The sequence below is a fragment of the Arabidopsis lyrata genome (assembly GCF_000004255.2).
Source record: "Arabidopsis lyrata subsp. lyrata unplaced genomic scaffold ARALYscaffold_5, whole genome shotgun sequence".
Lineage (NCBI taxonomy): Eukaryota > Viridiplantae > Streptophyta > Magnoliopsida > Brassicales > Brassicaceae > Arabidopsis > Arabidopsis lyrata.
The window spans coordinates 13,628,154-13,654,939 of NW_003302551.1; the positions used below are offsets into that span (position 1 = coordinate 13,628,154).

Sequence of the window (26,786 nt, forward strand, 5' to 3'; positions counted from 1 at the left end):
TTCCTATGTGTCGCAAATCCATATGAAAATGCAACTTTGTAAACGGGATTGGCGACTTCTAGACTCGGCAATGAAATTTCTGTTCCAAGGATCACAGGAGAATCATCTTGATGAAATATATAATTTGGAATTTAGGTTACAAACAGCCAGAATCTGCTGTGACATAACTGGTGCATAGATCATTTATGGTGTACAAAGGTTTATAGTGTACATGATGGGAGATATTCTCTCTCAAAGAGCTTTTGAGTGTTCGGAACAGTACAGCTAAATAGGAAAATGCTCGAGATCCATTGAAGGAAAACCGGTTTGCGCCATTCTGATCCCTCTGAGTAAGCTCTTTGCCTTTTCTTTTTCCTGCAAACATGAATGCAATCTCGTCACACTAACTCACTAAGTGTAATAAGTATATTAGGATACTCAGATCCTTGTAAACTAAAGTGTTAACAATGGAGAAAATTGGAGCAGAAAACTTACAGGTCCACTATAATCGAGAAGACGGGTGCAATACACTTCTGCTTCTTCGAACTTCTTGTGAGTTTTAAAATGTGTAGCAAGAAAAACTAAAGCCTCAAACATGTTTGGTCCTTCTAATCCTTCAGCATCCATTCTCTCTAAATCCTTCTCGAAGTAAAATGCAGCTTCTTCATTACGTCCAAGCTTCTGGTGAAGCTTTGCCAGCTGATTAAGTGCTATTCCTTCCGTGTCAGTACAGTTCACAGCTCTTTTGTAACACTTGATGGCCTCTTCAAGCATGTAAAGCTGTTCGGTTTGATAACATTTAGCCATGGCTATCCACAACCGAGAATCGTTTGGAAGAAAGAATATGGATTTGCGAAAATAGTGAAGTGCATAGAAAGGCATCCCCATCATCTCATATGCTTGTCCTAACCCATACCAAGCTCGATAATCACAAGGGTTTATATCAACAGCTCGTCGATATGCATCAATGGCAGCAGGCGTGTTCTTCATCTCAACATATTCATGTCCCATAAGAGTCCACGCAGATAAATACTTCTTGTTCAGTTTCAAAGCTCTACGGAAGTACATAACTGCTTTCTCATGCTGGCCTTTTAAACTATAGTAGTTGCCAATGATGCAGCAAGACTCAGGTCTGTACTTATCAGTCAAAAACACCTTATGTGCAAGATAACTCAGCGCAGCACATGCTTCTTTTGCATACAGAACATTAGAATACAAATCCATATCTTCCACCCGATAGGGATCGTTTCTCAGAAGTTCTTCAAACATGATTTCAACCTGGTCAAATTCCCTAAGACTATACTGAGCTTTTGCAGTTTGAGCTTGGATGTAATTGCTAAAACTGAAAATACCTTGCAGATACTCGTACTTCGCCAAAGACTCAGTGTGCATTCTGAGTTCTTGATAAGCATTGCCAAGAAAAAACTCTTTCATCCAGTGATTGCTTAAATTAAGGCTATTCAAGACTTCAATCGAAGTACACAGAGACTGCAGCTCTGACCAGGCACTCCAGTTCCATGGATAGCTGTTCACAGACTCCACGAGGCTGGCCCGAGCAAGACTTTCATTTCCTTTTTCTTTAAGAACCACACCATACAAGTATAATCCAAAAGAGTCAATTGCTCCTGTCCTCCTCAGAGCTGATAAGTCCCTCTCCAAAGATACCAGTTCGCGGTTTATGGCATCACTCTTACCCAAAGGGCCTTCAAGTTCTATCATTTCTTCCTCTTTCCGTTTTTCCCCAGCCTTCATTGAAACGATAACAAAGTTAACGACAGATTATAGAGTACTATCTGTTTTGGTGTAAATAGGCGGGGAATAAAAAAAACTCTCAGTAAGTAATTGCCATAAACTTTTACACAATAGTCTTTAAACAGGACAAACAACTTCCAATTAAGTTTCACTCATTTATTTACTTTTGTATATCAGTTGCATACCCTAATATCTCTTGTATCCATAGAACACAACTGTGACTGGACATCAACGTAATTGTGAATCAGAGGCTCAATCTTGTAAGCATGTAATAATGTCATAAATTGCATTTATTTGGAAGGCAGCCTACTGCCGAGAGCTGAGAGAACCTTCAAAAGCCATTGAAGCCAACTTCTAAAAATTCATTCCATCACCCTATTCTCATAAGATATAGACGCTCTAGCTAAATCGGGAAGAGGAGATAGAGAAACAGAACATACCAGATAAAGGGCATAGTAACGCAAGAACACTGATTTCTTGCTCACTTGATCACGAAGCACATGGGAAGCCCGTCTGTACTCTCGACAATCAAAGTAGGACTTTGCTAAAAGGTAAAAGTCACCATCAATCGCTTCATCTTCTTCCGGAAGAGGAGTAGCTGCTTGAGAGAAGCCAACGGAAGGTAATGGTGTTGAAATAGATTCATTGGTGCTGAACCTTCTCCGGATGCTAGAACTTCCTCGCTGAAACCTCGTATTGGCAGGTGTAAAATTAGACGGGTCTTGCTCTATCCCCACAAGCTGTTCTCCTGCCCTGTAATGGTGAAAGCCAAGAAGATATCAAACATGGAACTGACTAATAGTGCATCACCATTGCATTACAATACGAGTACTAAAAACTGAAACTTTAACTCATAATTCACAAATGAGATTGAACCGAAATCAGAAATTCCTATCAAAAGAACAAATTTTTCAATCAGTGTCGAGCTCAAACATATCAAAACACAAAACCCACAAACCCGCATGTCAAATTGGAATGTATCCAACACCAAATTCGCAATAAAGTGAATTCGAATCAACAATTCTTCTTAACCAAATTTGGTTACAATTAGCCCAGGATACAAAAATATAGCAAAACCATAAAGGATACTGAAAAATCCAATTTTTAATGGAACCAGAGCAGTAGCGAGCTCGAGATTACAACAATGGGAGAGATTGCATAAGATTAGGGTTTTGAGAAACGAACCACTTTGCGGCGGAGTATAAACAACGGTCGCTAAGCTGTCGAATAGCCGCACGGATTTCGTTGCGACAACTATCTTTAGAGACCATAGCAGAAGCAGAAACTGAGAGTTAACTTAAAAGTATTCAAAAAAGAATCGAAGAATCTCTTCTTCGTCGTGGAGAGATTTCAGAAACATTTGCTCCCTCCATCTAATTATTTTGAAATTTACAGAGAGAACGTGTGTGTCTTGGGCCCATTGATTAACTTTTGGGTTTCAAAATAGGCCCATGAAACTAACACACAAAAAAAAAAATGCTTTTTACATAACTAATTTTAATATCATATCAGTTTTATATTTACAATTTTGTCACTTTGTATTAATTTTAGTTAAGTATCACTGAATTATTGAAAAAAGTGTAAAATAAAATAAAAATGCAAAACTACTTTTTTTTGTCAACAACTTTAAATTAATTGGTTTGGCTCAAATGAGTAAGACCAAAGGTATGCAAAACTATTAAACAAAAAAAAAAAACTTTAGTTAGCTAATGAATGGACAAAAGAACCTTTTTTTTTGTGAGTAGAGAAATTTTGAATTAATGGTAATATAATTAGTCAAAGATAGACCCTGATTTTGCTTATGCATGTAGTACATTACTATCATGAATCTACCATTTTAAGGGCATCTACTATACATTTTTGCAACACTTTTTGAGGTTTTTAATCGGGTCAAATTTTGTTTAATTTTGACCCGGAAATCTTCAATCGGATCTTTCCTTATTTTTGACAAATCTAAAAAACGAAAAATTAATCAATAAAATCTAAAAAATATATATTTTCTCAACTAATTACTATACCTAAACTCTTTATTTATGGCATATTCTCTACAATTTTTATAGATATAGAAATCAAATATGATTATTTAATGCTAATATAACAAATTTGAACTAATTTCCTAAAACCTCTCTACCTAATTAAAACATAAATATATGATTCTCATTTCACTTTTATATGATCTTATATTTATATTATTTTGAACTATTATAAAATATATATACTTAATAAAAAAATTCGATTTTTTTCTGCATATGCTATGATTCAAATATTTTAAAACGGACATATATTACTCAATCGATGAAGAAAAAAGTATGTGTACAATCTATATTAACATTTTTGAAAAACAAATTTGCGCGTTTAATCAGGTCGTATTTTTTTTTTTACTCTGACCCGGAATTGAGTCATTCAGATATTTTCTTAATTTCTACAATTATCTAAAACGGGACAATATACCACGGTGAAATCTTAAAATTAACAAATCAAAATACAATTATTTAGTATTTTAATATACATTTTTAAAATATTTTTACGGGTTGGTCTAAAAACACACACTAATTTGAATATATATATATATATATATATATATATATATATATATCATAGAAACTATTTGAAAGCAAACTTTTAAATTGACTCGAATTATATGTCTTTTAAATAAAAGTGTTATTAAAAGAAATAACAAAATGATGTTTAATTTTACGGGACATGATTATATGGTGGGACGGGTCGGATTTGGATTGATATTAATACGGGATAATATATCACGGGTGAAATCCTGGGATTAACAAATCAAAATACAATTTTTTTTTTTTTTTGTCAAACATCAAAATACAATTATACAATTTTAAACACTAAACAAAACAAATACAACTTAAAATTTTCATTTTTAGTTACAACGCATGTGACTCGCAATGTACAACAAAAAATATTATATACAACAAATTCATCGGTTTATAAAAAAACAAAAAAAATCAAATAATTAACCCGCGGTGTACCGCGGGTAACAATCTAGTTACTCTTTAAAAGATTACTAATCAAAAGTTTTAAACTTTCCAAAACCAAATAAACCAGACCAAACCAAAACCAAATTTTGACCAAATCCCTTACAACTTTACTTTTTGAATTCAAATAAAAATATATCCAAAATAGATCTTGTTACTATAATATTGATTGAAAATATATTAATTTGGTTCATCTAATCTAAATTTTGGAAAATAAAAATGAAAAAAGTTGAACAGAATCCACAAAATATGGTAACAAATTTTCTTAACCGAATAAACAAAAGAAAAAAACCAAAAAATTCCGATCTGAACCGAGCACAAAACCGTAAAAGTTTCAGCTTTACCAAAATTTGGAGGAGTGTTATTGTTACGAAGAAGGAGGAGCCAAAAAATTCAAATTGGCGCTCAAGTATCTTCCCAAATTCCCCCTCTCTCATTTTGGAAATCCCTCCAAAATACAATATCAAATTCTCAATCCCAGAAGACATCGTTTGCGTCAATCATGTCAGATCTATCTCCAGAAAGACTCAAACTTCCCATTACTTCCATGCCGGAATCTTCTTCTTCTTTACACCATTCCTATAGTCGGAAACAGAAATCTCTCGGACTTCTTTGTACCAAGTTAGTGCCTTTTTACAAAACCCATTAAGTTTATTTTGTTGAATTTGTTCTGATTAGTGTTCTTCGTAAACTCAGTTTCTTAGCTTTGTATAATCGAGATGGGATTGAAATGATTGGGCTTGATGATGCTGCTTCGAAATTAGGTATTGCCCTTAACTTTGTGTTTGTGATTTTTATTATTTTCATTTCTGATTTTACATGTTAATTTGTTGATTGGGTTTATTTCAGGAGTGGAGAGACGAAGAATCTATGATATTGTTAATGTTCTTGAGAGTGTTGGGGTGAGATTTGTTTATTTACTTCTGTCGCTTTTCAGAATTTGTTGAATCTCTTTTGTTGTGTTTGCTTAGATTCGAGTTTGGTCTAATTTAGGTTTTAACAAGAAGAGCAAAGAATCAGTATACGTGGAAAGGGTTTGCCGCAATTCCAGGAGCATTGAAGGAGCTACAAGTGAGTTTGTTTTGTATTCTAATTCAATCCCATTCAATCCCAATTGTGTAGAAGATGTAGCGATTTGACTTGCATATTCTCATAGGAAGTGTTCTTGATGCAGGAAGAAGGGGTTAAGGACACTTTTCATCGTTTCTATGTGAATGAGAATGTTAAAGTAAGTGATTTGGATTTGGTTTCCCTTTTGATTTGTTGTCTTCATGCTCCTAATGCTTAAAGTTTCATACTTTCAGGGATCTGATGATGAGGATGATTATGAAGAGTCTTCTCAGCCCCATTCTAGTAGCCAAACTGATAGTTCAAAGCCTGGCTCTCTTCCCCAATCTTCAGATTCGTCAAAAATAGGTATTTTTTTTTGTTTGTGTGTGTGTAGTACTTATTGTGATTGGGTTTAGCTCAATTGCAAAGTAGATTTAGTGATGTAACAAGTTCTAGGTTAGAATCAGCTCTCTTGTCAATTATATAAACGGCACTGGACCTTTATGCCAAAGAATATATATGGTTTTATGAGATATATGGTGGATTCTCTGACATTTTGTTGGTTGGTTATGTGTGACAGATAATCGACGAGAGAAATCTTTAGGATTGCTTACTCAGAACTTTATCAAACTCTTTATTTGCTCCGAAGTAAGTGACAAGTTCATAGATTCGTTTTATGAACTAAAGAGTTTTCCACCAAGTTACTAAAGATTTTTTTAAATGTGTTCAACTGTTTAGGCTAGAATCATTTCCCTTGACGAGGCTGCAAAATTACTGCTCGGTGATGCCCACAATACATCGATAATGAGAAGTAATTATCTTCATCTTGTGACTTTTAGACTATTTTTTTCTATTGTTGCATACCCACTTGAAAGAAAATCGATCTGTGTTTGTTCATACATAAATTGTTTTTCTGAAGCAAAAGTGAGGCGGCTTTATGATATTGCGAATGTCTTGTCATCTATGAATCTTATCGAGAAGGTAAACTAAAAACCATCATAGCTACAGCGTATATGAACCATCTATGTTATGTAGCTGTTAATTAGTCTAACTACTTTCTTCTATGGTGACAGACTCACACCTTAGATTCTCGAAAACCAGCTTTCAAGTGGTTAGGATACAATGGTGAGCCTACTTTCACGCTGAGCAGCGATTTGATGCTACTGGAATCAAGAAAAAGAGCTTTCGGAACTGATCTTACTAATGTTAATGTCAAGAGAAGCAAATCGTCATCTTCCTCCCAAGAAATTGCTACAGAGAGAAAGCTAAAGATGAAAAAACACTCAACACCAGAGAGTTCTTATAACAAAAGCTTTGATGTTCATGAATCTAGACATGGATCAAGAGGTTATCAGTTTGGTCCTTTTGCACCAGGCACTGGTACATATCCAAGAGCTGGTTTGGAGGACAACTCTAGGAGAGCTTTTGATGTTGAGAATCTGACTTCGGATTACCGTCCCTCTTACCAAAACCAAGGTGCATATTTATTCACATCCATTTGATATCAAATTTGTCAAAATATATGAAACTAACTCTGTTGTGAACAAATTTCAGTTTTGAAAGACCTCTTTTCCCATTACATGGATGCTTGGAAGACATGGTACAGCGAAGTCACCCAGAAGAATCCATCACCTAATACATCACAACACCGTTAGATCTTCTTCTTCTTCTTCTCTTACCTGTGAACATCATCATTCGTATAGAGAGCTTCAAGAGTCATTTCTTTTGATCAATGTGGTTTAGTTTCTCCACACAATTGTAACTGCAAGAATCCGACATTAATTCACAGATCGCATACCCTCTTTGCTTTCTGAAGTTCCTGTAGGCTATAACTTTTGTGAGTTACATATAAGAGCATTCATCTTTTGCCAGTTTTTTGCAGCTTTTGTATGGCATATTGTTTTGAGAGAAACAAAAACAAACACCATCTCATCTTATTTTCCATTTTTTTTAATGGAATATAAAGTAGCAATACCATTCTCTAACAAATGGGTCTCTTGCTTTTATTGGTATACTCTCATTAGTACATGTTTTAAGGGAAATATCAGGAACTAGTGTTTGTCTCAGAGCTTGGAAGGAGGTTTGTACCATCCCCATGGTTCATCAGAGATATACTGTGTCACCTGCTTCACACTCAAGTAGTTCTCAAGTCCCCTGCAAGGAAGCAAATATGTTTCAATTCAAATTTTGTTGGTAGTCTATTAAGGTTTAAGTTACAATGGACCAATTCCATCTAGATGGAGAGGTTTTTTTAATGGTTTGGTAATCTTGACACTTGTAGCAAAAGAAAGAAAGAGACTTGCCATTCTCCCAATTCACGGCCAAATCCACTGCGTTTGGTTCCACCCCATGGAGCTTGGCAGAAGCATGGCTGAGAGCAGTTGACCCATACTATTCCCGCCTGGAAAGCCTGAAAACACAATGATTACGATTCATAAACTTTAGAGATGAAGTTTAATCATGGATATGTGCAGTTACTGATTGTTATTGTTGATAGTAAAGTTAAATACACACCTTACTAACACGATCACAGCGGTCCAGATCATTTGATAATACTGCGCCGGCTAATCCATATCTGCAAATACAAATAAAGTCAGGCATATGATCTAATACATCATCAGTGGAGTTCCATTTCAAGATAAGAAGAAAAATCTAAACTCACTGAGAGTCATTTGCCAGCTCAATTGCCTCATCCTCTGTGGAAAATGTTTTGACACACAGAGCAGGACCAAAGACTTCCTCTCTCCAGATTTCCATTGAAGTAGTCACATTTGAAATAATCGCAGGTTCAACAAAGTATCCCTTCTTTAAATGCTGCAGAACATAAATAAAACATTGTAAGTGCTACTACAGGCTCTAGATAGTATTTGGACATACATGGAAGATTAGTCCATATCTGTAATGTACCTCAGGGCGAGTTCCTCCACAAAGGACAGTTGCACCGTCATTCCTAGCGTTTGAGACAAACTTCAAAACTCTGTCGTACTGCACAGGATAAAGATGTAAGACTTGACTAGAAATCTTTCGTGATTAACCTAAATTGACAGCTAAGAGGGTTTTGGAGGATTGAGCTGTGATTCTTGAGAACATCAATTCTGTTCAGCAGTATTACCTGTCCTTTGCTGACAACAGGACCAAGCCTACAGCCTTCTTCAAAAGGATCTGAAATCTTAATGTTCTTTGTCCACTTTACCAGCTTGTCCAAAAATTCGTCAGCAATCCTTTCCTGACATTTCACCAGATTTTTTTTCATGAAAACAACAGTACACAAGAAGTATAGTAAAGCTTCTCTATCCTACTTTTATCAGGGGTTTCCAAGGTCCTATGATCATTGATACTTATCAATCTATCTGAATTGCTGAAGACCAGTCTTACAAAAATACTGAAACTGTGGACCTTCGCATTGGTGGTTTCATGTAAAGGAGAAGATATATTTCTACTTGTCTTATAACTAGAGTAGCCTACATAAGTATAACTCAGTTTCCAAAGGAAACCAATAATTTACAACATAAAGTTTCTCTAGAGAGCAGCTTTGGGTGGACGTGTAATTGTGTTAAAGGATAACACATATCATGTACAGTTGGGTGGAGAATTTAAAATCAGAGACTACTGCAGATTATATACTCACTTACATGTACGAGAAGTCGAGATGTGGCACTGCAAATCTGCCCATTCGTCCAGAAACAACCAAACATAGTCCATTCCACAGCTGTTTAGAACAAAATTGTAGTCACTTATAAAACTAATTGTTTAGAATACATGTAGCATGGTTTTCTTAAGGTTCCAAAAGTACCCACCTTTATCAATATCAACATCATCAAAGACAATGATAGGGCTTTTTCCCCCAAGCTCCAAGGAAACAGGCTGTGGAATGAAACATACAAGATTTCATGCACAGACCCCGAAAAATCAGAGGTCAAATAAACAAGCCCAGATAGATACTAGTTCCAAAGGAGAGTAACAAGAACATTTGGACTTACTTTAACCAATTTGGCAGCGGAAGTCATAATGCTGCTTCCAGTTGTTGTGCTTCCAGTGAATACAATCTGGTAAAGGCTAAAATATCAATACTTCAACTAACCCATAGAAAGGAAGAATAAATGCTATGTCTTCAAGTGTTTGACTTTCAGGATACCGGTAAGGATAAAAGTGACTATAATCAGACCTTGTCAACATGTGGATGCGATGCCAGCGGAGCACCTGCTTCAGTTCCTAAACCAGTCAGAATATTAAGAACACCAGGTGGTAGACCCACCTCGCGGCAAATATCAGCGAGCTCCAAACATGTCCTGAAGTCAAACCGCATCAGATTGGCGAGTTCATGAACTAATAGTTGAAATGGCTAGCTATGATGTCAACAGAAATAGAATACGCACAGGGAGGCCAACTCTGAAGGTTTCAGTATTGCCGTGCACCCAGCAGCAAGTGAAGGAGCAACTTTCCAGACAGCCATCAATAACGGATAGTTCCTTCAATGCAAATATCGATTATTAGCTGCCTAATATGTGGTGGCGTAATGGTTTGTCTAAAAAGGAAGAAAGAAAATTTGAAGACCAATGTGATCTGAATATGTAAAAATTAAAACCGCGAACTTGACAAAGGATAATATATACAACGATTTGAGGGATCGGTTAGACTTAAATCTGTCAACGAAATATACCATGGAGTAATCAGCCCAACTACACCAATAGGTTCCTTGAGAATATAACCCTTAAAAGTATCCATCGGTAGAGAAAGAGGAGCCTTCTGCTTTGCATCCAAGCCTTCAGCTAGGTCAGCATAATATTCAAAACATCCAGCAACATCATCCTGCAAGGGTTACAAGCAACCACATATGACATTTGAATCACAGAATTGCCAAATGTTCACAAAAGAAAAGTGAGAATACCATGTCCCATGCTGCTTCATCTAGTGGTTTACCACAATCAATAGCCTCAAGATTAGCTAGTTCAGACTTCCTCTCTATTACCTGGATATTTCCATTATGTTATTGCCAGGAAAAACAGCTAACAGAGAATGAAACATGAGACGAACATAGATTTTATTAACTCATTGATAATACCTTAGCTGCAATAGCGCGCAAGTATTTGGCACGAACAGCACCAGTTGCTCTAGCCCAATCCTTTCCGTTGTTCCTAGAAAATGCTTTCCTAGCAGCTTCCACAGAGAGCTCCACATCTTCAGAAGTTGCAGCTGGAATATAACCTAAAACCACCAATCATCACAGTTTAAGAAACTTAAAAACACTACAAAGAACTCACTCCTCAGCACAATAGGAGATCCAATCATTCAACTACACATTTATCTCCTGCTATATAACTTCACAGATCTAACGCAAAAACAACTTCCGATCCAGTTCATAGACAAGAAAAACCGAAGCTAGCTAAGGATTAACCAACATCACAGAAGAAATCACGATCGTCTCAAACAGACAAAAGTTCAAAGCTCTCTGAATTCGTGAACTAAGTATACAGAAAATCGGGAAATGCGTAGCTCCGATATCGATGGATTGAATCAAAACTCGCAAAATCGATTGATCCAGTTCAAAAGGTGAGCAAAACATGAAAGGAAAAGTACCGATGATATCTTCGGTGGCGGGATTGACAACAGGGAGAGTTTTACGGCGAACGGGCTCAGTCCACTGACCGCCGATGAAGAGTTGCCGTCTCGGCACCGTAATCGCCATACTATCTCTCTGCTACTAGAGGTGGTGAAAGAAGTAAATGGGATTGTTGGACTTTCCTTTTTGGTTCTAAATGATAATCTGACACATTTTCTTTTAGTTTCATAGCTGCTATATAAAATGGTTTATTTGATAAAATTGATTGATAAAATTTTTAATACATTTATTTTGTCAAGATAGGAAATTTAATTAATGGATAGTTTTTTAACTTTTTTATTTTTAATTTGTAACTATTTACTTCAATTTTTCCGCCTTAATGTTTTTCCATTTGTATATATAAAATTTTATTTTCAGTGAGATATTTTATTGATTAATGAGTAATTTATGTCAATATTGATTTGATTATATATTTTTGAAAATAAAATGATAGAAAAATTATTTACACCACAAATGAGGATGATTTTTTTGATTGTTAAGAGGTTAACTAAATCGCGATATGTGGATACAAACACATTGTTCAAAATCGCTCCATCGAAGACCGAAAACAATGTTGAAGAATTTTGGTTGTTCCTTAATCTCTCATGGTATGTGACTGTGTATTTAGCGGTAGATGATTAGTATGATCACCATTCATCCTTTGCGAGGCTGTGTTTTTTTTTCTTGTAAATACTATTTAATCAAAACATTCAACAAAATTGTAGATTTTTTTGCTAAACAGGCTTCACTTAGAATCATCAAAGAATCTGGACTCGATTCTAATTCTTCATCATAGTTTAATATTCTGAACAAGATCAAACTATCCAGATTTATTTTCATTTGAGTTTTCGAAATTTTTATGAAACTAAATAAAAAAATTTGTAAAATTATTCACAACCCACCCCATTTCCACGGAACAATAAACCAAGCCAAATCATTATTTTCAAAAGTCTTTAATATCTCCGATCATTAAGAATCAAGACAGATTTTATAGTTTACAAAAAGAAGAAGAAGACAAATATGTAGAATCCAAAAACAAAGATACGAATCAATTCTTAGTGGTGGTCTTGTTGTACTTGTCTTTAACCCAATTAAGTCCCAGGGACGTTCCTATTTTCACCTTCTTTAAACCGGAACTCGCCGCCGCTTTCGTCTTCCCTAATCCAACCCCCACTTTTTCTTTATATTTCGCCGAAGTGCCACGACCGCCGTCTCCGCCATCATTCGGTTTTCCCGACGCTTGATTCTTGTCCCACTGATCGGCCCAAGAATTTCTCTCCATTCTGTATGAGAAAGAGAAAGATTTGATTAGGCAAGAAAAATGTATTAATTCAATCAAATCGTGATTAATATGAGAAAGTCACGTATCTTATAGGGTTTGGTGGGGTAGATTAGAGAAGATTATGTATCTTATATTTTTATATTACTAAACAAAATTAAAGCTATTATTTTGATTATTGACTACGTTTCATAAATATTGGTGGGGTGTAAATTAATGATAAAATTGAGTAGCTAGATATTTGTGTTATGTTTATTCTGGATTACGTGTATGTGTGTAATGATTTTTCCTAATTGTCATTACGAAATAGTCTTTTTTGATACATTAGGTATTTAATTAATGCAAATCTTGTGCTTATCTTTTGATATTTGACTTTGTGAGTCTCTATTCCTCTTTAATATTGACTTCTTCTCCAAATGCAGTATATAGTACTTTTTTTTACAAATTTGTTTCCTGATTAACAAAAACCAAACTTTATCTACACGTCACCAATTAGGTAGATTAAAACTTGGGTAAAAAACTGTCTGTGGGCCTGCCTCATCAAACATCCCATATTGGGTCAATAATTATGACTTTATCACATATTTGACCTAGCTAATTCATGGGTTTGAATTTGATACTCCCTCCGTTTTCGAATAATTGTCGTTTTAGAGTTTTTTTTTTGTTTTAAATTAGTTGTCGTTTTAAAGTAATAATGTAATTTATGCCAATAACTACCCAAATTACCCTCATTTTATTGAACACAAATTATTTGTAAATAATTACTTGTTATTTTTATGAGGTTAATATAGTCATTGTATACATTTTCTTAATTTGTCCAAATACAGTTAAAACGACAACTTTTCAAAAATAGAGGGAGTAGTTTATAATTACATCAATGGGTAGTTCTGTTAATCAGGCAAGCCCGATCTCTAGTTCGGTTCAAAATCTGCAAAGTCAACAATTTTTTACTCTGGTCCAATTTTGTTCGGCCTTATATTCTAAAACCCGGTTCGGTCTATACAGAGCAAATGTTCGGTTTATTGGAGTAGTATATATATATATATATTATATTTTTACATCTTTGGATCGACAAGGTCCGATCCATAGTCAATCTCTACTACGCGGGGTAACGCGATTTATGGAGTCGAACTCCGGTATATCTTTAAAACAATAATTTTCAAACATTCATCAATCAATATGTTTTTAACAAAGCTAACTATATTCAATTGCAAGAAAATTAAAGCGAACACATATTACATCTAAACTATTATACACAAGTAAGGATCATAGCACCCTTCCAAATTATTGAATTGAAAGATAAGAGAGATCACCGTAGAAAGGATCAATGTTTTTAATATAGTTATAATTAGGTAGATATCTAGAGAAAAATTAAGTAGGTTAATGTCAAGTGCAAATACTATTTTTTTTTTTAATAGATATGAGACATTTCATGCGCTTTAGTTTTAAATTTCTAATTTTTCGATGGTTGTGTTTGACTGCTTGTGCAATATGAAAAGATTCACTTTTGAAGTATTAGATTTTTGTTAGTTAATTATTTGGCTAGACAGGTCAAATTAACTGGTATAGACACTTAACAACTTTTTAGCACTCTTTTAAAAGGCACTATTGTCTAGAACAACTTTTCTAGGCACTCTTTTAAGGTACTATTATAAACACATATAATCAATAACCATTCATTTTAATCATCCAAACCTCCAAAATGTTAACTTCATAGTCAATACTCAATACCTTACTTTTTTTCTTCAAAATTTGATTCTCTTAAACCGGAACCCAAAATGAAACCTTATGGCCTATTACAAGAACAAAAATGCCTATTTGATGAATTGATTTTACCGGAAGCAAGCTGATTCTTTAAGCAAAACAGCAAGGAAGCACACAAGTTTGCCATCGCGCGCATACAGAGTAAATGGAATAATTTTATCGCTAAAAGTATTTACTGAATTGTTTTCAATAACATGCGTTATGTAGTTAGTTTGTGCTGAAATGGGGACAAATCAATGAAACTATCACAACAAATTTAGGTTAAATTCAAAAGGTGTGTGTTTTCTTTTTGCATGCAAACTTATGAGTAATGCTCAAAGACAAAAACAGAAATCTTATAGCTTTGATGCAGAGACAAAACCGACAAAAACACAGAGCGATAAATGATGTCTCGAATTTTTTTTACAATTGGTTAAAAATATATGTTCAAATATAGAACGAGAAAACTATTTGTAAATGCATTTATGTTCGTACACATTTCTTCGCCACCTAAGCCATCATAACTTTTTGGACTGTACCAATCGACACAATCATTTGTATATAAGGAACGATCTACCATATAGATCTATCTATTATGTATATATACAGATATGACATGTACATGTAACCTGCTTCATATTCATTTCATGAAACATCCACCACGGTTATCGTGTTTACACGCATCATTAGTGACAACGTAACTCTACGAATTGATTCAGCATACATCCATATATATCTTAATGAATCGTTGTTCATATATTCTAGTATATATAATAAAGTGTTACCTTATTAGATTTCATCGATCCAAGCAATAACATGATAATATTTTCCAAAATAAATAACCATCATGTATGGGATATAAATTCTTGAGTAGAATTCGGAAGAAGAACATATATAGGGATATATAGTGATCATACATGTAGATTCATAAATCTAAATCAGTCAAACCAAAACACCGATCGAAAAAAGAGATATGCGGAAGAAAGAAAAAAAGAAGCAAATAGAAATACAAAAGGTAGTCAAAAGAAAAAGAAACACAAAAAGAGAAAAAAGAGATAATAAAAACACACTTGATTTGGTGATTTTCAAGATGAAGATCGCTTTGAAGCAGCGAAGGATCGGACCGAGACGCTTGATTCCCCTTTTGGATCTCGTACGCACACGTGGATGAAGATACAAACATATGATGATGATGATGATCAAGAACCGATCTAAACGAAAAAGTAGAGAGAGATAAGGTAAACCCTAATCTTAAAATCTTGATGATGATGATAAGAATCAACTACTTCATCTTCTTTTTCTTGGGATTCTTGATCTTTGGTTTGTGTGTTGATGTCTTCTTCTTGGGTGTTGGGACTTGGAAGGTGAAGAGAAAGAAGAAGGAGAAGAAGACGACGAAGATGAACATGAATTATCATCATCACTATCATCATGATGATATTGGGAACTAAAGTGAAGGTAGAGAGAGAAGTGAGGTTGTAATGATGATGAGGGATGAAGAGAAGTCAGAGGTAGGGGAGGAAAATTATCATTACTACTTTGAACCAAATGTTTTCTAGCTTCTCTTTTTTTTTTCTTTTTTTTTTTTTCTTTTGTGGGCTTCGAAATATCCTAACCCTATCTTATGCCCTTGAGCCTTTCTCTCTCTAGATTTATGAGAAGAGAGATAGAGAGATAGAGAGACAGAAATGTCTTTTGTGCATAGGGGTAAAATAAAATTCAATTGCCTATCCAATGTTCCAAGAGGAAAAAGTAAAAGAAAGTTAGATAGCTATTTTTTTCTTTTTTACATATTCTCTAAGTTTTTTTTTTTGGATCTATCCAATACATATGTTTATTTATTATATATTTGATTAATTTCATGAAAAAAAAAACGATCAATAGGTCATTAACAATAGCATAATTTAAAGAAACAAGGGGTATATTTTTTGTTATTTCAAAAATTCACCAACTTTATGTAAACTGATAATTTTTTTTTGATAACCCAGTGTCCAGACCACACTGTGATCCGACTAGCTCACTAGGCATTAGCCCGCGTGCCTGGGATTTTTAAGCCTCCACTTAAGGGCCCCCTGGAACTGGTGGTCTGGGACGCTGCGCCCCGTAGGTAAATTGCGCAGTGGCCGGAACTCGAAGCCGGGTAGCGGGTGCCTCAGCCGAGGTTTCTTTGCCACCAGGAGACAAGCACCCGGTTAAAACTAAACTGATAATTTTGTTTTGCCATTTACGTACTACTATCTTGCAATCTTGGTTATAAATTATCATTACACCAGATTAACTAAAGTCAGGGCTGACCCGGAGAAAGAGAGGGCTCAAGCAATTTTTTTACTTTTTTGGATTTTATAAACAAATTGTAAAATTTGACACTAAAAACTTAAAATTTTAAAAAAAATGGGACCTATTTTTACAATAAAAATATTTTAAGGTTCTAATTTTGCATCAAAATTTTTAACGATTCCAAACAATTGTTTCATGTTGCAGTGCTCAGGGACGGCATGGCTAAAGTCTTAAAGATCAACTAGATTTTCATCACTAAATGCAAAAAAAATTTGTAGTCAAATATGCATAAATCAATGCGGATTACCGTTCGAGATTAACTTGATTTTCACCACCAAATGAAACATTGTTGAATTTTTATGATTTTAAGAAATGGAACTATTTTAACGAAAAAAAATTAGATATTAATGATTTAGTGGTGCGACGTTCAAGTGGTGAAAGAATTCCATGTGACTCACAAGATGTGAGTCCCAGCGGTAGGTAATAGATTCAAATCCCAATATTTTCATAACTCCAATTCGCTCTCTCCTTGACCACTGTATGTGTCTTATCCCAATACACACAACTCAACCAGTGTACTGTATCTGTATGACTGTATGTTATTTTTATTAAGTTCATTTAACTTAAAAAGTAACGAAAAAAAGTTAAAGGATGGATCAAACTTTTTGATCGATCGGGCTTATTCTAAAAGCACATGGATATTCTTTCCATATGCAAGAAATTATGTAGAATGTCCATTAACAACCTTTTTCGGTTCAATCTCAGTGCTTTATAATTATCCTACTTTTAATTGATTAATATCCACAATATTCTAAGTTAAAGGTTTCTTTCCACCAAACTTGACATGTCATAGAATTTCTAAGTTGTAATTACAAATACGCTAAATTGCCATTTATCAAATTGTAATAATCTCAAACAACAATGAATACGTTTACAATAATATGTACTTTTAAGCTCTGAACAAGTTGTTATAGTTGGCTCAACTCAAACTAGTTAATGGTTAATGAGTCTATTTTAATTAACATTCAATTACTTTAAATGTATTGATCAAAGTCATAGCTTGAGATATTGTCTAGAGTAGATCCGACTACAAATGTACACTTATCAACCAACTGCAACATCAATTTGGTGTGGAACCAGATTTAGCAAGGTATAGACGCTAATCTAAAAAACGATATCATTCCCGATTTAAAAAAATGAAGAAGTAAATTGTAGAAAAAATGTAATTCACTCAATACCACATTTTAGTATTTTTACCGATCCCACTCTAACTCTCACGATTTATTTTTATTTTAAAATTTATTAAATATATTTTGTCTTTCTAGTCAACTGAATTTACTGATGAAAGAAAAAGGCTGTTTGTGACTGTATTTGGGGGAGTAAATAGATTACTAAATTGCTACTAACAACATAAGCTTTATTGGGTTTAGGTAAAGAGGAGAATTTTGGCAGTCCATGTCTTGTACATATGCCATAAGTTATGTATATCCTTTTTTTGATATCAAATTTTTAAAATTAAGAGAGTCAGAGGACAATAATAAAAAAAAAAGTAAATGTCAGAGGAATCAAAATCATGAAACTCAGGAAAGGCAGTGCCTTGAAACCAGATAGATAGAGAGATATGAGTTTATTTTATTTTTTTGTCATCTGATGTTATTGATAATAACTTGAAAGGATACATGTGTTACAAAGCATAAGCCGGCGGAAAACAAGATTTCCCCAGAGTCTAAAGCCGGCGGAAGACAAGATTTCCCCGGAGTCTAAAGCCCTATGAAAGGGAAGCCATAGTCATAACTAAACTACAAGGCAAGATGGACATACACTAAGGATCAAAATGGATCAATGCTCTAAAACCGACCAGCTGAAACAGTAGACTTCACTTAACTTCCCATAGAACCTTTAGCGCCGAGCAGCCTCAAGGAGACCGGATGTGCCATATAACCGAAGTCAAACCAATAGCACGCCGACAAGAAGGAAAGCAGAGCCCACTGAAAACAGAGAAACAGAAACTGCCACCGTCGCGCCAAACCAGAACAGTCAAAGAGCTAGGAACAAGGAGACAACCCTTGAGATTCGACCTGAGATAAGTCAAAGAAGACAAACCACTCTAACACACGGACACTCGTCGACCTAGCTTCCGCCATCTACCGTCATGAAACTAGTGACGTCCTCGCAAGAGAAGAGCAGAAGGTCGAGTCCATTGCTTGGCCTGAAACCCATCAGACTACAACAAAGCAGCCAAGAGAAGGGGATAGTAGATGATCTCACAACGAAATACCATCCGAATGACAAACTCAAAATCAAAACCTAGCCCATAACCAAGAATCAGAAGATCCAACAGAGCAGAAGCGCAAAGGTCCAAACGCAAATCCCAAAAGCTAAATCCAAGGAATCAAGCCCAAACAACAACAACTACAAAAAACCAAAGAGAGATCTAGACTAGAGAAAACACGGAGGGAGTACTAATCAAGAAAAACAATTGATTAGAATAATCACTAAACTTTGATATGAGTTTCTATGTACAAACAACTCATAAATTGTTTCTATGTACAAACAATTGTTTCTATGTACAAACAATTGATATGAGTTGATATGAGTTTATCTTTCTGCCATTATCTTTCTGCCATTTTTAAAACATAAATAAGGTATATAGTACTACTATACTCCCTCCATTTCGTTGTAATTGTCGTTTAAGGTTTTTTCACACAAATTAAGAAAAACATTAATTTTTTTGTTTTACCCTTTATTAATATATCTTATAATTTTTTTCATTGGCCAAAACATTAAAACAATAGGGATAATACTGGAATTTTTACCAAACATTTGCATTGAAAACCTAAAACGACAACTATTACGAAACAAAATTTAAGTCCTAAATCAACAACTAAAACGAAACGGAGGGAGTACTAATCAAGAAAAACAATTGAGAAGAAGAATAAAAAGGAAAAAAACCAACTTATTATAAAGCAATGAGGTTTCTTGAAGTTGGGAATTTCCACCTCAAAAGTGCTAAAATGTCAGCGTTCTTATTAAACAAAGTTTAGTGATTATTCTATGTACAAACAATTTAATTTTAATTTATTGTATGCGCATGATAAAACTCTATTTATAATAATGAAACAAGAAAATTGCAACTTTTCTTGATCAGTGTAACGTTTGTTGTTTTAATATATATATATATATATATATATATATATATATATATATAATTTTTTTTTTAAAATTTATTTTTCTTATATAGATACTTGTAGTCTAAATAATTGAATTTAAATAACTAATATATTTTTTAAGTTGACACAAGAAGATATTCTACAATTTTAAAAATGGGGACACATTCACACTATGTCCTGAGTAATTATGACTCTATCGTAAAACGGAAAAATACTTTGGTTCATCTTTAGAAGTTAACCCTTTTATTCACCCCATTTATTTTAGCTAATCAGAATCTATCAACTAATAATAATAATAATAATAATAAAATTTCATTTAATTATAAAATCTAGTTAGCCACTAAAACGAAATTATGTATCGGTTTGGATTTATTAGAAAGGGTTAAAGTATAAATTTTATGATTAAACGAGGTTAAATATCGGTTTAGATTTATAAACGGGTTTAGATTTTACACTTAGACGAGGTTACATATCGGTTTGGGTTTAGAAAGTACGATTAGGGTTTAGATTTTTTATAATTAAACGAGTTTAAATATCGGTTTGGGTATACAAAAGAGGATTAAGGTTTAGATTTTGTTATTAAACGAGATTATATATCGGTTTGAGTTTATGAAAGAGTGGTTAGAGATTAGATTTAATAATTAAATGAGTTTAATTTTTTTATTACGTGGCAAATTATGCTTAGTAAAAATAAAAAGGGGTGAATAAAATGATTCATTAGGGGTGAACCCAAGAATTGCTCCCTAAAACGTGCAATTAGGCCTGGGCGTTCGGATATTCGGGTCGGGTTCGGGTCGGGTTTTTCGGGTTCGGGTTTAGAAAACTAAGATCCGTTCGAGTATTTTAAAACTTCGGGTTCGGGTCGGGTTCGGATCGGGTATTTCGGGTTCGGATTCGGGTTTACCCGAAGTATCTAAATAGTAGAAATTTTGTATCCGATTCTATGCAAAGTATTGAAAAATACTAAAAAAATCTATAAAACCCAAGTATTTTAACCCATATCTAACCCAAAGTAGCTAAAACATCCAAAAATATCTTAACATCCGAATAATTTAGGCACTTAGGTTATTACAAGTATAAATATTACTAATATATTATAACTATGTACTTATATTTTGGGTATGTTCGGGTACTTGTTCGGGTTCGAGTTCGGGTCGGGTTCGGGTTCGGGTTTTCGGGTTGTGAAGTTTAGAACCCGCTCGGGTATTTTAAAACTTCGGGTTCGGGTCGGATTTTTCGAGTTGGGTTCGGTTCGGTTCTTCGGGTTCGGGTATTATGCCCAAGCCTACGTGCAATCATAAGAAAAAAGAAAAAGCATTATGTGTGATGTGTCCAACAACTTCATAATTCATATCATATAAAAAAAGGAAAAAAGATGTTCAGCTACACCAAGTATAACGGAATACATGACTACACATGCCAAGTTTAGAAATGTACAACCAAGTACACGAACTAGATGTATTGCATGCCTACATATACCAACTATATGACGACATGTGGTCAACATCACGAACATCTTATTCTAGTATATTAATCATCGATGTTGACGATCGTTGACCGGCATTGACCGACAAAAACTTCACATCATATACATCAGAGTTCCACTCACCATGATGGGCTAAAGAAAAATGGTCAATACAGTGGGCTTACTTAGCCCAACGAAAAGATAATCGTTGGTAAAGTTAAGTAGGGCTTAAAAGTTTCAATGAGGCAACTCGACTAAAAATGGGCCAAATACATTTTCTTATTTGTGCCGAGAAGTACAGATTAACAAATGACATTTACAATTAATTTTTCTTTTAACACTAAAGAAAAAAATAAGGGAGACTCACAAAAATACCCCTTTTTCAATACCCCTTTTCAAAAATGCCCCCTTTGGATGTCCATTTTTAAAAATACCCCTTTTTATGTACAAAATGACTAAATTACCCTTCTTTTAATAAAAGATATCATAAATATATAAGGAAATATAACAAAATTAGGTCTACAAAATACAAAATATTTTTTGGCGGGAAAATTTTACAAGGTATTTTAAAGGTTTTTTACAGGGTATTTATAAAGTTTTACAATGTATTTTAAAAGGTTTTACAACGTATTTATAAAGTATTTATAAGATATTATAAGATTTTACAAGCTATTTTATAAAGTTTTACAAGTTTTTTATAAGGTTTTACAAGTTATAAATACCTTATAAAACTTTATAAGTACTTTGTAAAACCTTTTAAAATACATTGTAAAACCTTACAAAACACTTGTAAATACTCCGTAAAACCTTTAAAATACCTTGTAAATTTTTCCCGCCAAAAAAATTGCGGAATCACTTTTCCCGCAAAAAAAATTTTTTGGCGGTAAAATTTTTACGGGAAAATTTTACAAGGTATTTTAAAGGTTTTTACAAGTGTTTTGGCGGGAAAATTGCGGGATCACTTTTCCCGCCAAAAAATATTTTGTATTTTGTGGACCTAATTTTGTTTCAAATAAGGGTAAAATGGTCATTAAAAATTAAAAGAGGGCAAACTTAAAAATGAACTCTCAAAAGAGGCATTTTTGAAAAGGAGTATTGAAAAAGGGGTATTGAAAAATGGGCATTTTTAACAATTTCTCAAAAAATAATTCTCTGTTTGGCATATTCTTCTAGTAATTAGAATTAGTTTATGATAGAAAAAATAGAATTATGTGATGCGAGCAAAAATAAAAGAATGAATTATATGTGTTACAAAAGAACATAAAAATGTGAATTTAGTACATTTTTAATAGTCGATTGAATCCTTTCTCTTAGTTTAAATACATTTGAGTCAAAATTATCTTTTAAAATCTTAATTATAGTTGATAAAATTTTGACTTACACAAAATGATTTTACTAAAATTTGACCTGCAATAATTTTGTTTCCATACTATATGTATATTGAAAAGAAAGTAATTAATTTGACATTTATTTTTCATTAATTAATAATATAGAAAACAAACATATCAAATTAATTAGACTTTATGCTCTCTTTCTCTTCTCTTTTTTTTTTTTTGTTTTCCAACCACATAAAATTAAAAAACTATTTCTTGATTGGTAACCCAATATAGAGAGAGATATAATTAGCAAAAATATTAAATATCAAAAATTAAAAGTTTAAACCTCAATTTAGTGCTCACTTTCTCATTATATTTATTTTAAAAGCTAAAATGAATAAATGAAAGGAACAGATACCGTCTTTAATGGAGAAGAGAATCCAATCTAAATAAAATCCTCGTGTTTAACGGTGAGACTTTTCCGGTTTGCTGTTAAAATACGGTTATGGTATAAATTTCCGGTTTAAGCTGTATACCTCTCACTCTGATTCTGAAGTAATGTTCCAAGAGTAGTCAGTAATACGTAGAAAAGAATCTCTCACCGACGACGACGAAGACCGTAGAGTACATTTCTTAGACTTCTCTCTCTTCCTCACACCTCACTTACTCTCACTCTCACACAATTTCTATTGCGCTTCTCTACAGGAATCACTCACATTGTGAGAGAGAAGAACATTTGACTCAAGAAAATTCGGAAATTTCTTTTGTTTTGTCCTCTCAGGTAATTTTTGTTGTTTGTTAATTTCTTTTCCGTAGAAAAAGGTTTGATTTTTATCTTTTGATCAAAGGGTTTCGTTTTCCTGATTCGATTTATTTAGTTTTTTTTTTCTTGTAAAAATTTGATTTTTGTGTTGTTGGGGATGATTTGGTAATCAAAAATGAGTAAATGTAGTTTTGATGCAGAAAGATGGTTTCTTTGTTGTTTGTTTTTAGGTGCAGTGATGAAATTACAAAACCCAGATAAGAAAACCCTAAGAGAAGGCTTTAGTAAGGAATCTAGTGTAGTGGCTTTAGATTCTGGAGCTTTAGCTATGAGTGGTTTCAAATGCGATGGGAAATTTCCGGTGAAGGAGGTATTAATGGAAGAAGAAGACGAAGGTGGTGATAAAGTGAGGAAGATTGAAGTTTCTGGGGGAAATATATCACTTGTTGTTGATTTCAGTGGAACTAGGACTAGTTCTAACAATTTCTTTGAGTCTAATGGTAGTTGTGTGAATGAGAATCTGGTTAAAGGAAATGGGTGCAGAGAAGATGAAACTCAGGAGTTTCTTGTTGGGAATCTTGTGTGGGTGATGACTAAATACAAGAAATGGTGGCCAGGAGAAGTGGTTGATTTTAAAGCTGATGCAAAGGAGAGTTTTATGGTTAGATATATTGGTCAGAGCCATCTTGTTTCGTGGTTCGCACCTTTGAAGTTGAAGCCTTTCAAAGAGAGCTTTGAGCAAGTGTTGAATCAAAGAAACGATAAAGGGTTTTTTGATGCGGTAGAGAAAGCTATGTCATTGTTGAGAAACTCGTTGAAACTTGATATGACTTGTTCTTGCATTGCTGATGGGAATGGAATAGTGCCAGCACAAAATGTAACAACTCGGAAGAACAAGCCTTTGATACTGCGTGAATTCTCGGTAGATCGGTTGGAACCAAAAGAGTTTGTCACCCAGCTGAAGAATATTGCGAAATGTGTTTTGAATGCTGGGGTACTTGAGTCGACAGTTATGCAGAGTCGGTTATCGGCTTTTTATACTCTCTTTGGGCATAAGCAGATACCAATGGGCCAACTACATGAAAATGAGGGTAGGAAAAGTTTCACTGCGAAGATGAATGACAGTCAGTTCATTGGTTCTCCATCCATTGCTGCAGGTAATAGCAGGAAGAGGTTTCGGAAAGAATGGTTTAGGAAATTTGTAAGCGAGGTTGATAATGTATCTGCGAGAGACGATCTAGTAAATGTGCCTCCTTCTGATTTGATATCTAAACTAAAGCTGCTTGCTGTGGACTCCAATTGTTCAGAAGAGACTGAAAATATTGGTCTCTTTGAGTGGTTCTTCTCCAAATTCAGAATTTCTGTGTATCATGATGAAAATGCTTACAAGATGCAATTGGCTAACATGGCTGGTTTCAAGGATTTGATGTTAGCTACAAATGCAAATCGTGGTACTGTTCAGAAAACCTCAAAGTCAAAGAAAATAGGGAAGTCAAAGATTGAGCCTCTCAACAGTGTTTCAGTTGTTGATACTGAGCAGAAGACCTTCGAGTTGCAGATATCAGAGAAGTTAAAGATCGAATCCCTTAATGGTGTTTCAACTCCAAATATTGAGCACGAGGCCTCCAAGTCAAATAATTCATGGAAGACAAAGATCAATCATATCATTGGTCACTCAAATTTTTCTAATTCTGTTGCAAATGAGCAGTTGGGGATAGATTTTCAAGACAAACTGTTGGTACAAGCTCCAGACGGGAAAGCTACTACGGCAGATACACTCAACAGACCTGCTGTTACACTTGTACCGGACCTGAACAGCGGAGGCGATGCTTTGGGTACTGCAGAATTTGACCAGATGCAAAGACCTGAGACTTTAATTCAGCATAATGTCTGCCCACAAGAGGAGAAGACACCAAGATCTACGATGCTTAACTTTCAGGTGACAGCTCCGTGTTCAACCTACGGAGTCTCAGGAACTCAGTTTGTTTCTAGCCAGCCAACTTCGTTCAAACACTTCACGAGTGCAGACCTTTTCACTAGTTCAGGGAAGAAAAAGAGAGGAAGGAAGAGGAAGAATGCAGAAGAGCTTCCAATAGTTGCACAAGCCACTAGTGGGATACCTGACTTAAATGGAATAAATACAGAGCCAACTTTGGTTCTGCCTCAAGTTGAGCCTACTCAGCGCAGAAAACATCGGAAGAAAGAGGAGTCACCTAATGGATTAACCAGAGGAATCACAATTCTCTTCTTGAAATTTTCCTCCCAAGTGTCAATGCCTTCAAGGGACGACCTAACCTCAACATTCTCTGCGTTTGGCCCGTTGGATTCTTCCGAAACACACGTTTCAGAAGAATTTAGTGGTGCGCAAGTCGCCTTTGTGAGTAGTGCCGACGCGATAGAAGCAGTTAAAAGCTTAGAGAAAGCTAACCCATTTGGTGAAACCTTAGTGAATTTTAGGTTACAGCAGAAACTGATAACCGTTCAAAGGAACATTGCCCCCCGAAGGCCGGTAATCTCACATGTTAGTCCAATTCCGAAACCGAACAATATACCAACGAGTGTGGATTCAATGAGGCAGAATCTGTTGATGATGACAGCAATGCTGGAGAAATCCGGGGATAGTTTATCAAGAGAGACAAAGGCAAAACTGAAAAGCGAGATCACGGGGCTTCTGGAAAAGGTTAGTTCTATGCCGAGCTCTTCTTCTTCCTGAACAATCCCTAACATACATCAATGCGACCATCTCATGATTTCTAATGTACCATGTGTTGTAACTTATGTATCCCATCTTATGAATTGGGTTCTTGTGTTTTCAGTCTTTAGTTTGACTGTAGTTCTAGAATAAGATTAGATAAGAGAAGATGTCGGCAATATTCTAATAACATTTTCAGCTTTTTCCTTGATAGCTCGAAGCTCTCTAGTTTATAATCTCCACCCTTCAGGGGCAGTTCTTGCCTAGTTTAATATTTCCAACAAGATCTGAAGTATTTCCTTTGTACACATAAATGTTTACTTTAGTTTTCTCTTCATCTCTCTTTAGAATATGTTCCACATTGAAAGTAACTGAAAAGCTTGGGATCTTCTGTTTCTACTTGTTCACTTCTCAATCAAAGATAGTAATTAAAGTTGTATTCACATAGAATTATAACTACAAAAGTAGAAATGAAGACTAAGAAGCCACTCAATCACACGTACACAGTGATCACTCACCCTATACTTAGTCTCTGAATCAAGATTTCTCTTGGAGGTGCCTTTATAAGCTTCTTTCACAAACTTCTGGTGGCAAAAGAGATGGCGAAACTCCTTGATTAGCTCGAGTAGTCCATCTGTATTGATTTCTCTATCATTGAGCTTCTAAAGGATATAAAAGATCACAACTCAACAATGTAAGATG

The 26,786-nt window shown here is 34.5% G+C and overlaps 6 protein-coding genes across 7 annotated transcripts; 2 read left to right on the top strand and 4 right to left on the bottom strand.

The window, feature by feature from the left end:
- Nucleotides 1-80: 80 nt before the first annotated feature.
- Nucleotides 81-3,116, bottom strand: LOC9311949 (anaphase-promoting complex subunit 8). Its single transcript, XM_021024703.1, has 4 exons — nucleotides 2,917-3,116; nucleotides 2,172-2,484; nucleotides 475-1,725; nucleotides 81-354 (listed from the first exon to the last, which is right to left on the bottom strand). Exons 1-4 carry the CDS (start codon nucleotides 3,000-3,002, stop codon nucleotides 265-267), a joined length of 1,740 nt encoding a protein of 579 aa, XP_020880362.1. The 5' UTR covers nucleotides 3,003-3,116; the 3' UTR covers nucleotides 81-264.
- Nucleotides 3,117-4,927: 1,811 nt separating this feature from the next.
- On the top strand, nucleotides 4,928-7,651 carry LOC9313667 (E2F transcription factor-like E2FE). Of its 2 annotated transcripts, none has more exons than XM_021024709.1 (11): nucleotides 4,928-5,351; nucleotides 5,427-5,494; nucleotides 5,580-5,632; nucleotides 5,724-5,801; nucleotides 5,905-5,958; nucleotides 6,035-6,146; nucleotides 6,361-6,428; nucleotides 6,519-6,591; nucleotides 6,700-6,761; nucleotides 6,854-7,256; nucleotides 7,335-7,651. In XM_021024709.1, the coding sequence occupies exons 1-11, from the start codon at nucleotides 5,233-5,235 to the stop codon at nucleotides 7,433-7,435; spliced, it is 1,191 nt and encodes a 396-aa protein (XP_020880368.1). In that variant the 5' UTR covers nucleotides 4,928-5,232; the 3' UTR covers nucleotides 7,436-7,651. The 2 variants fall into 2 exon arrangements, with proteins under 2 accessions (XP_020880368.1, XP_020880369.1); XM_021024710.1 differs by having other exon boundaries at nucleotides 6,706-6,761.
- LOC9311950 (betaine aldehyde dehydrogenase 2, mitochondrial) lies at nucleotides 7,605-11,551 on the bottom strand. Its single transcript, XM_002877553.2, has 15 exons — nucleotides 11,358-11,551; nucleotides 10,843-10,985; nucleotides 10,669-10,749; nucleotides 10,441-10,589; nucleotides 10,157-10,249; nucleotides 9,946-10,069; nucleotides 9,761-9,826; nucleotides 9,578-9,644; nucleotides 9,413-9,489; nucleotides 8,893-9,006; nucleotides 8,688-8,765; nucleotides 8,443-8,594; nucleotides 8,295-8,355; nucleotides 8,084-8,190; nucleotides 7,605-7,934 (listed from the first exon to the last, which is right to left on the bottom strand). Exons 1-15 carry the CDS (start codon nucleotides 11,464-11,466, stop codon nucleotides 7,844-7,846), a joined length of 1,512 nt encoding a protein of 503 aa, XP_002877599.1. The 5' UTR covers nucleotides 11,467-11,551; the 3' UTR covers nucleotides 7,605-7,843.
- A 748-nt stretch (nucleotides 11,552-12,299) lies between these two features.
- LOC9313668 lies at nucleotides 12,300-12,767 on the bottom strand. The gene has a single exon (XM_002877554.2). It carries the CDS (start codon nucleotides 12,659-12,661, stop codon nucleotides 12,428-12,430), a length of 234 nt encoding a protein of 77 aa, XP_002877600.1. The 5' UTR covers nucleotides 12,662-12,767; the 3' UTR covers nucleotides 12,300-12,427.
- Nucleotides 12,768-15,253: 2,486 nt separating this feature from the next.
- LOC9313669 lies at nucleotides 15,254-15,811 on the bottom strand. Its single transcript, XM_002877555.2, has one exon. The coding sequence runs from the start codon at nucleotides 15,582-15,584 to the stop codon at nucleotides 15,327-15,329; it is 258 nt and encodes an 85-aa protein (XP_002877601.1). The 5' UTR covers nucleotides 15,585-15,811; the 3' UTR covers nucleotides 15,254-15,326.
- Nucleotides 15,812-23,067: 7,256 nt separating this feature from the next.
- Nucleotides 23,068-26,414, top strand: LOC110228173 (serine/threonine-protein kinase ATM). Its single transcript, XM_021024698.1, has 3 exons — nucleotides 23,068-23,253; nucleotides 23,335-23,410; nucleotides 23,623-26,414. Exon 3 carries the CDS (start codon nucleotides 23,631-23,633, stop codon nucleotides 26,103-26,105), a length of 2,475 nt encoding a protein of 824 aa, XP_020880357.1. The 5' UTR covers nucleotides 23,068-23,253; nucleotides 23,335-23,410; nucleotides 23,623-23,630; the 3' UTR covers nucleotides 26,106-26,414.
- The last annotated feature ends 372 nt before the right edge of the window (nucleotides 26,415-26,786 follow it).

Excerpts from the sequence above, each read along its gene's own strand:
- LOC9313667 (XM_021024709.1), top strand. The coding sequence starts at position 5,233 with ATGTCAGATCTATCTCCAGAAAGACTCAAACTTCCCATTACTTCCATG. Across the intron at positions 5,352-5,426 it reads CTCGGACTTCTTTGTACCAA|TTTCTTAGCTTTGTATAATC; the intron begins GTTAGTGCCTTT and ends TCGTAAACTCAG. Across the intron at positions 5,959-6,034 it reads ATGTGAATGAGAATGTTAAA|GGATCTGATGATGAGGATGA; the intron begins GTAAGTGATTTG and ends TCATACTTTCAG.
- LOC110228173 (XM_021024698.1), top strand. The coding sequence starts at position 23,631 with ATGAAATTACAAAACCCAGATAAGAAAACCCTAAGAGAAGGCTTTAGT.
- LOC9311950 (XM_002877553.2), bottom strand. The coding sequence starts at position 11,466 with ATGGCGATTACGGTGCCGAGACGGCAACTCTTCATCGGCGGTCAGTGG. Across the intron at positions 8,595-8,687 it reads GTGGAGGAACTCGCCCTGAG|CATTTAAAGAAGGGATACTT; the intron begins GTACATTACAGA and ends TATGTTCTGCAG. Across the intron at positions 8,191-8,294 it reads GCTGTGATCGTGTTAGTAAG|GCTTTCCAGGCGGGAATAGT; the intron begins GTGTGTATTTAA and ends TTGTGTTTTCAG.
- LOC9311949 (XM_021024703.1), bottom strand. The coding sequence starts at position 3,002 with ATGGTCTCTAAAGATAGTTGTCGCAACGAAATCCGTGCGGCTATTCGA. Across the intron at positions 2,485-2,916 it reads TTATACTCCGCCGCAAAGTG|GGCAGGAGAACAGCTTGTGG; the intron begins GTTCGTTTCTCA and ends TCACCATTACAG. Across the intron at positions 1,726-2,171 it reads GTTACTATGCCCTTTATCTG|GCTGGGGAAAAACGGAAAGA; the intron begins GTATGTTCTGTT and ends GTTTCAATGAAG.
- LOC9313668 (XM_002877554.2), bottom strand. The coding sequence starts at position 12,661 with ATGGAGAGAAATTCTTGGGCCGATCAGTGGGACAAGAATCAAGCGTCG.
- LOC9313669 (XM_002877555.2), bottom strand. The coding sequence starts at position 15,584 with ATGTTTGTATCTTCATCCACGTGTGCGTACGAGATCCAAAAGGGGAAT.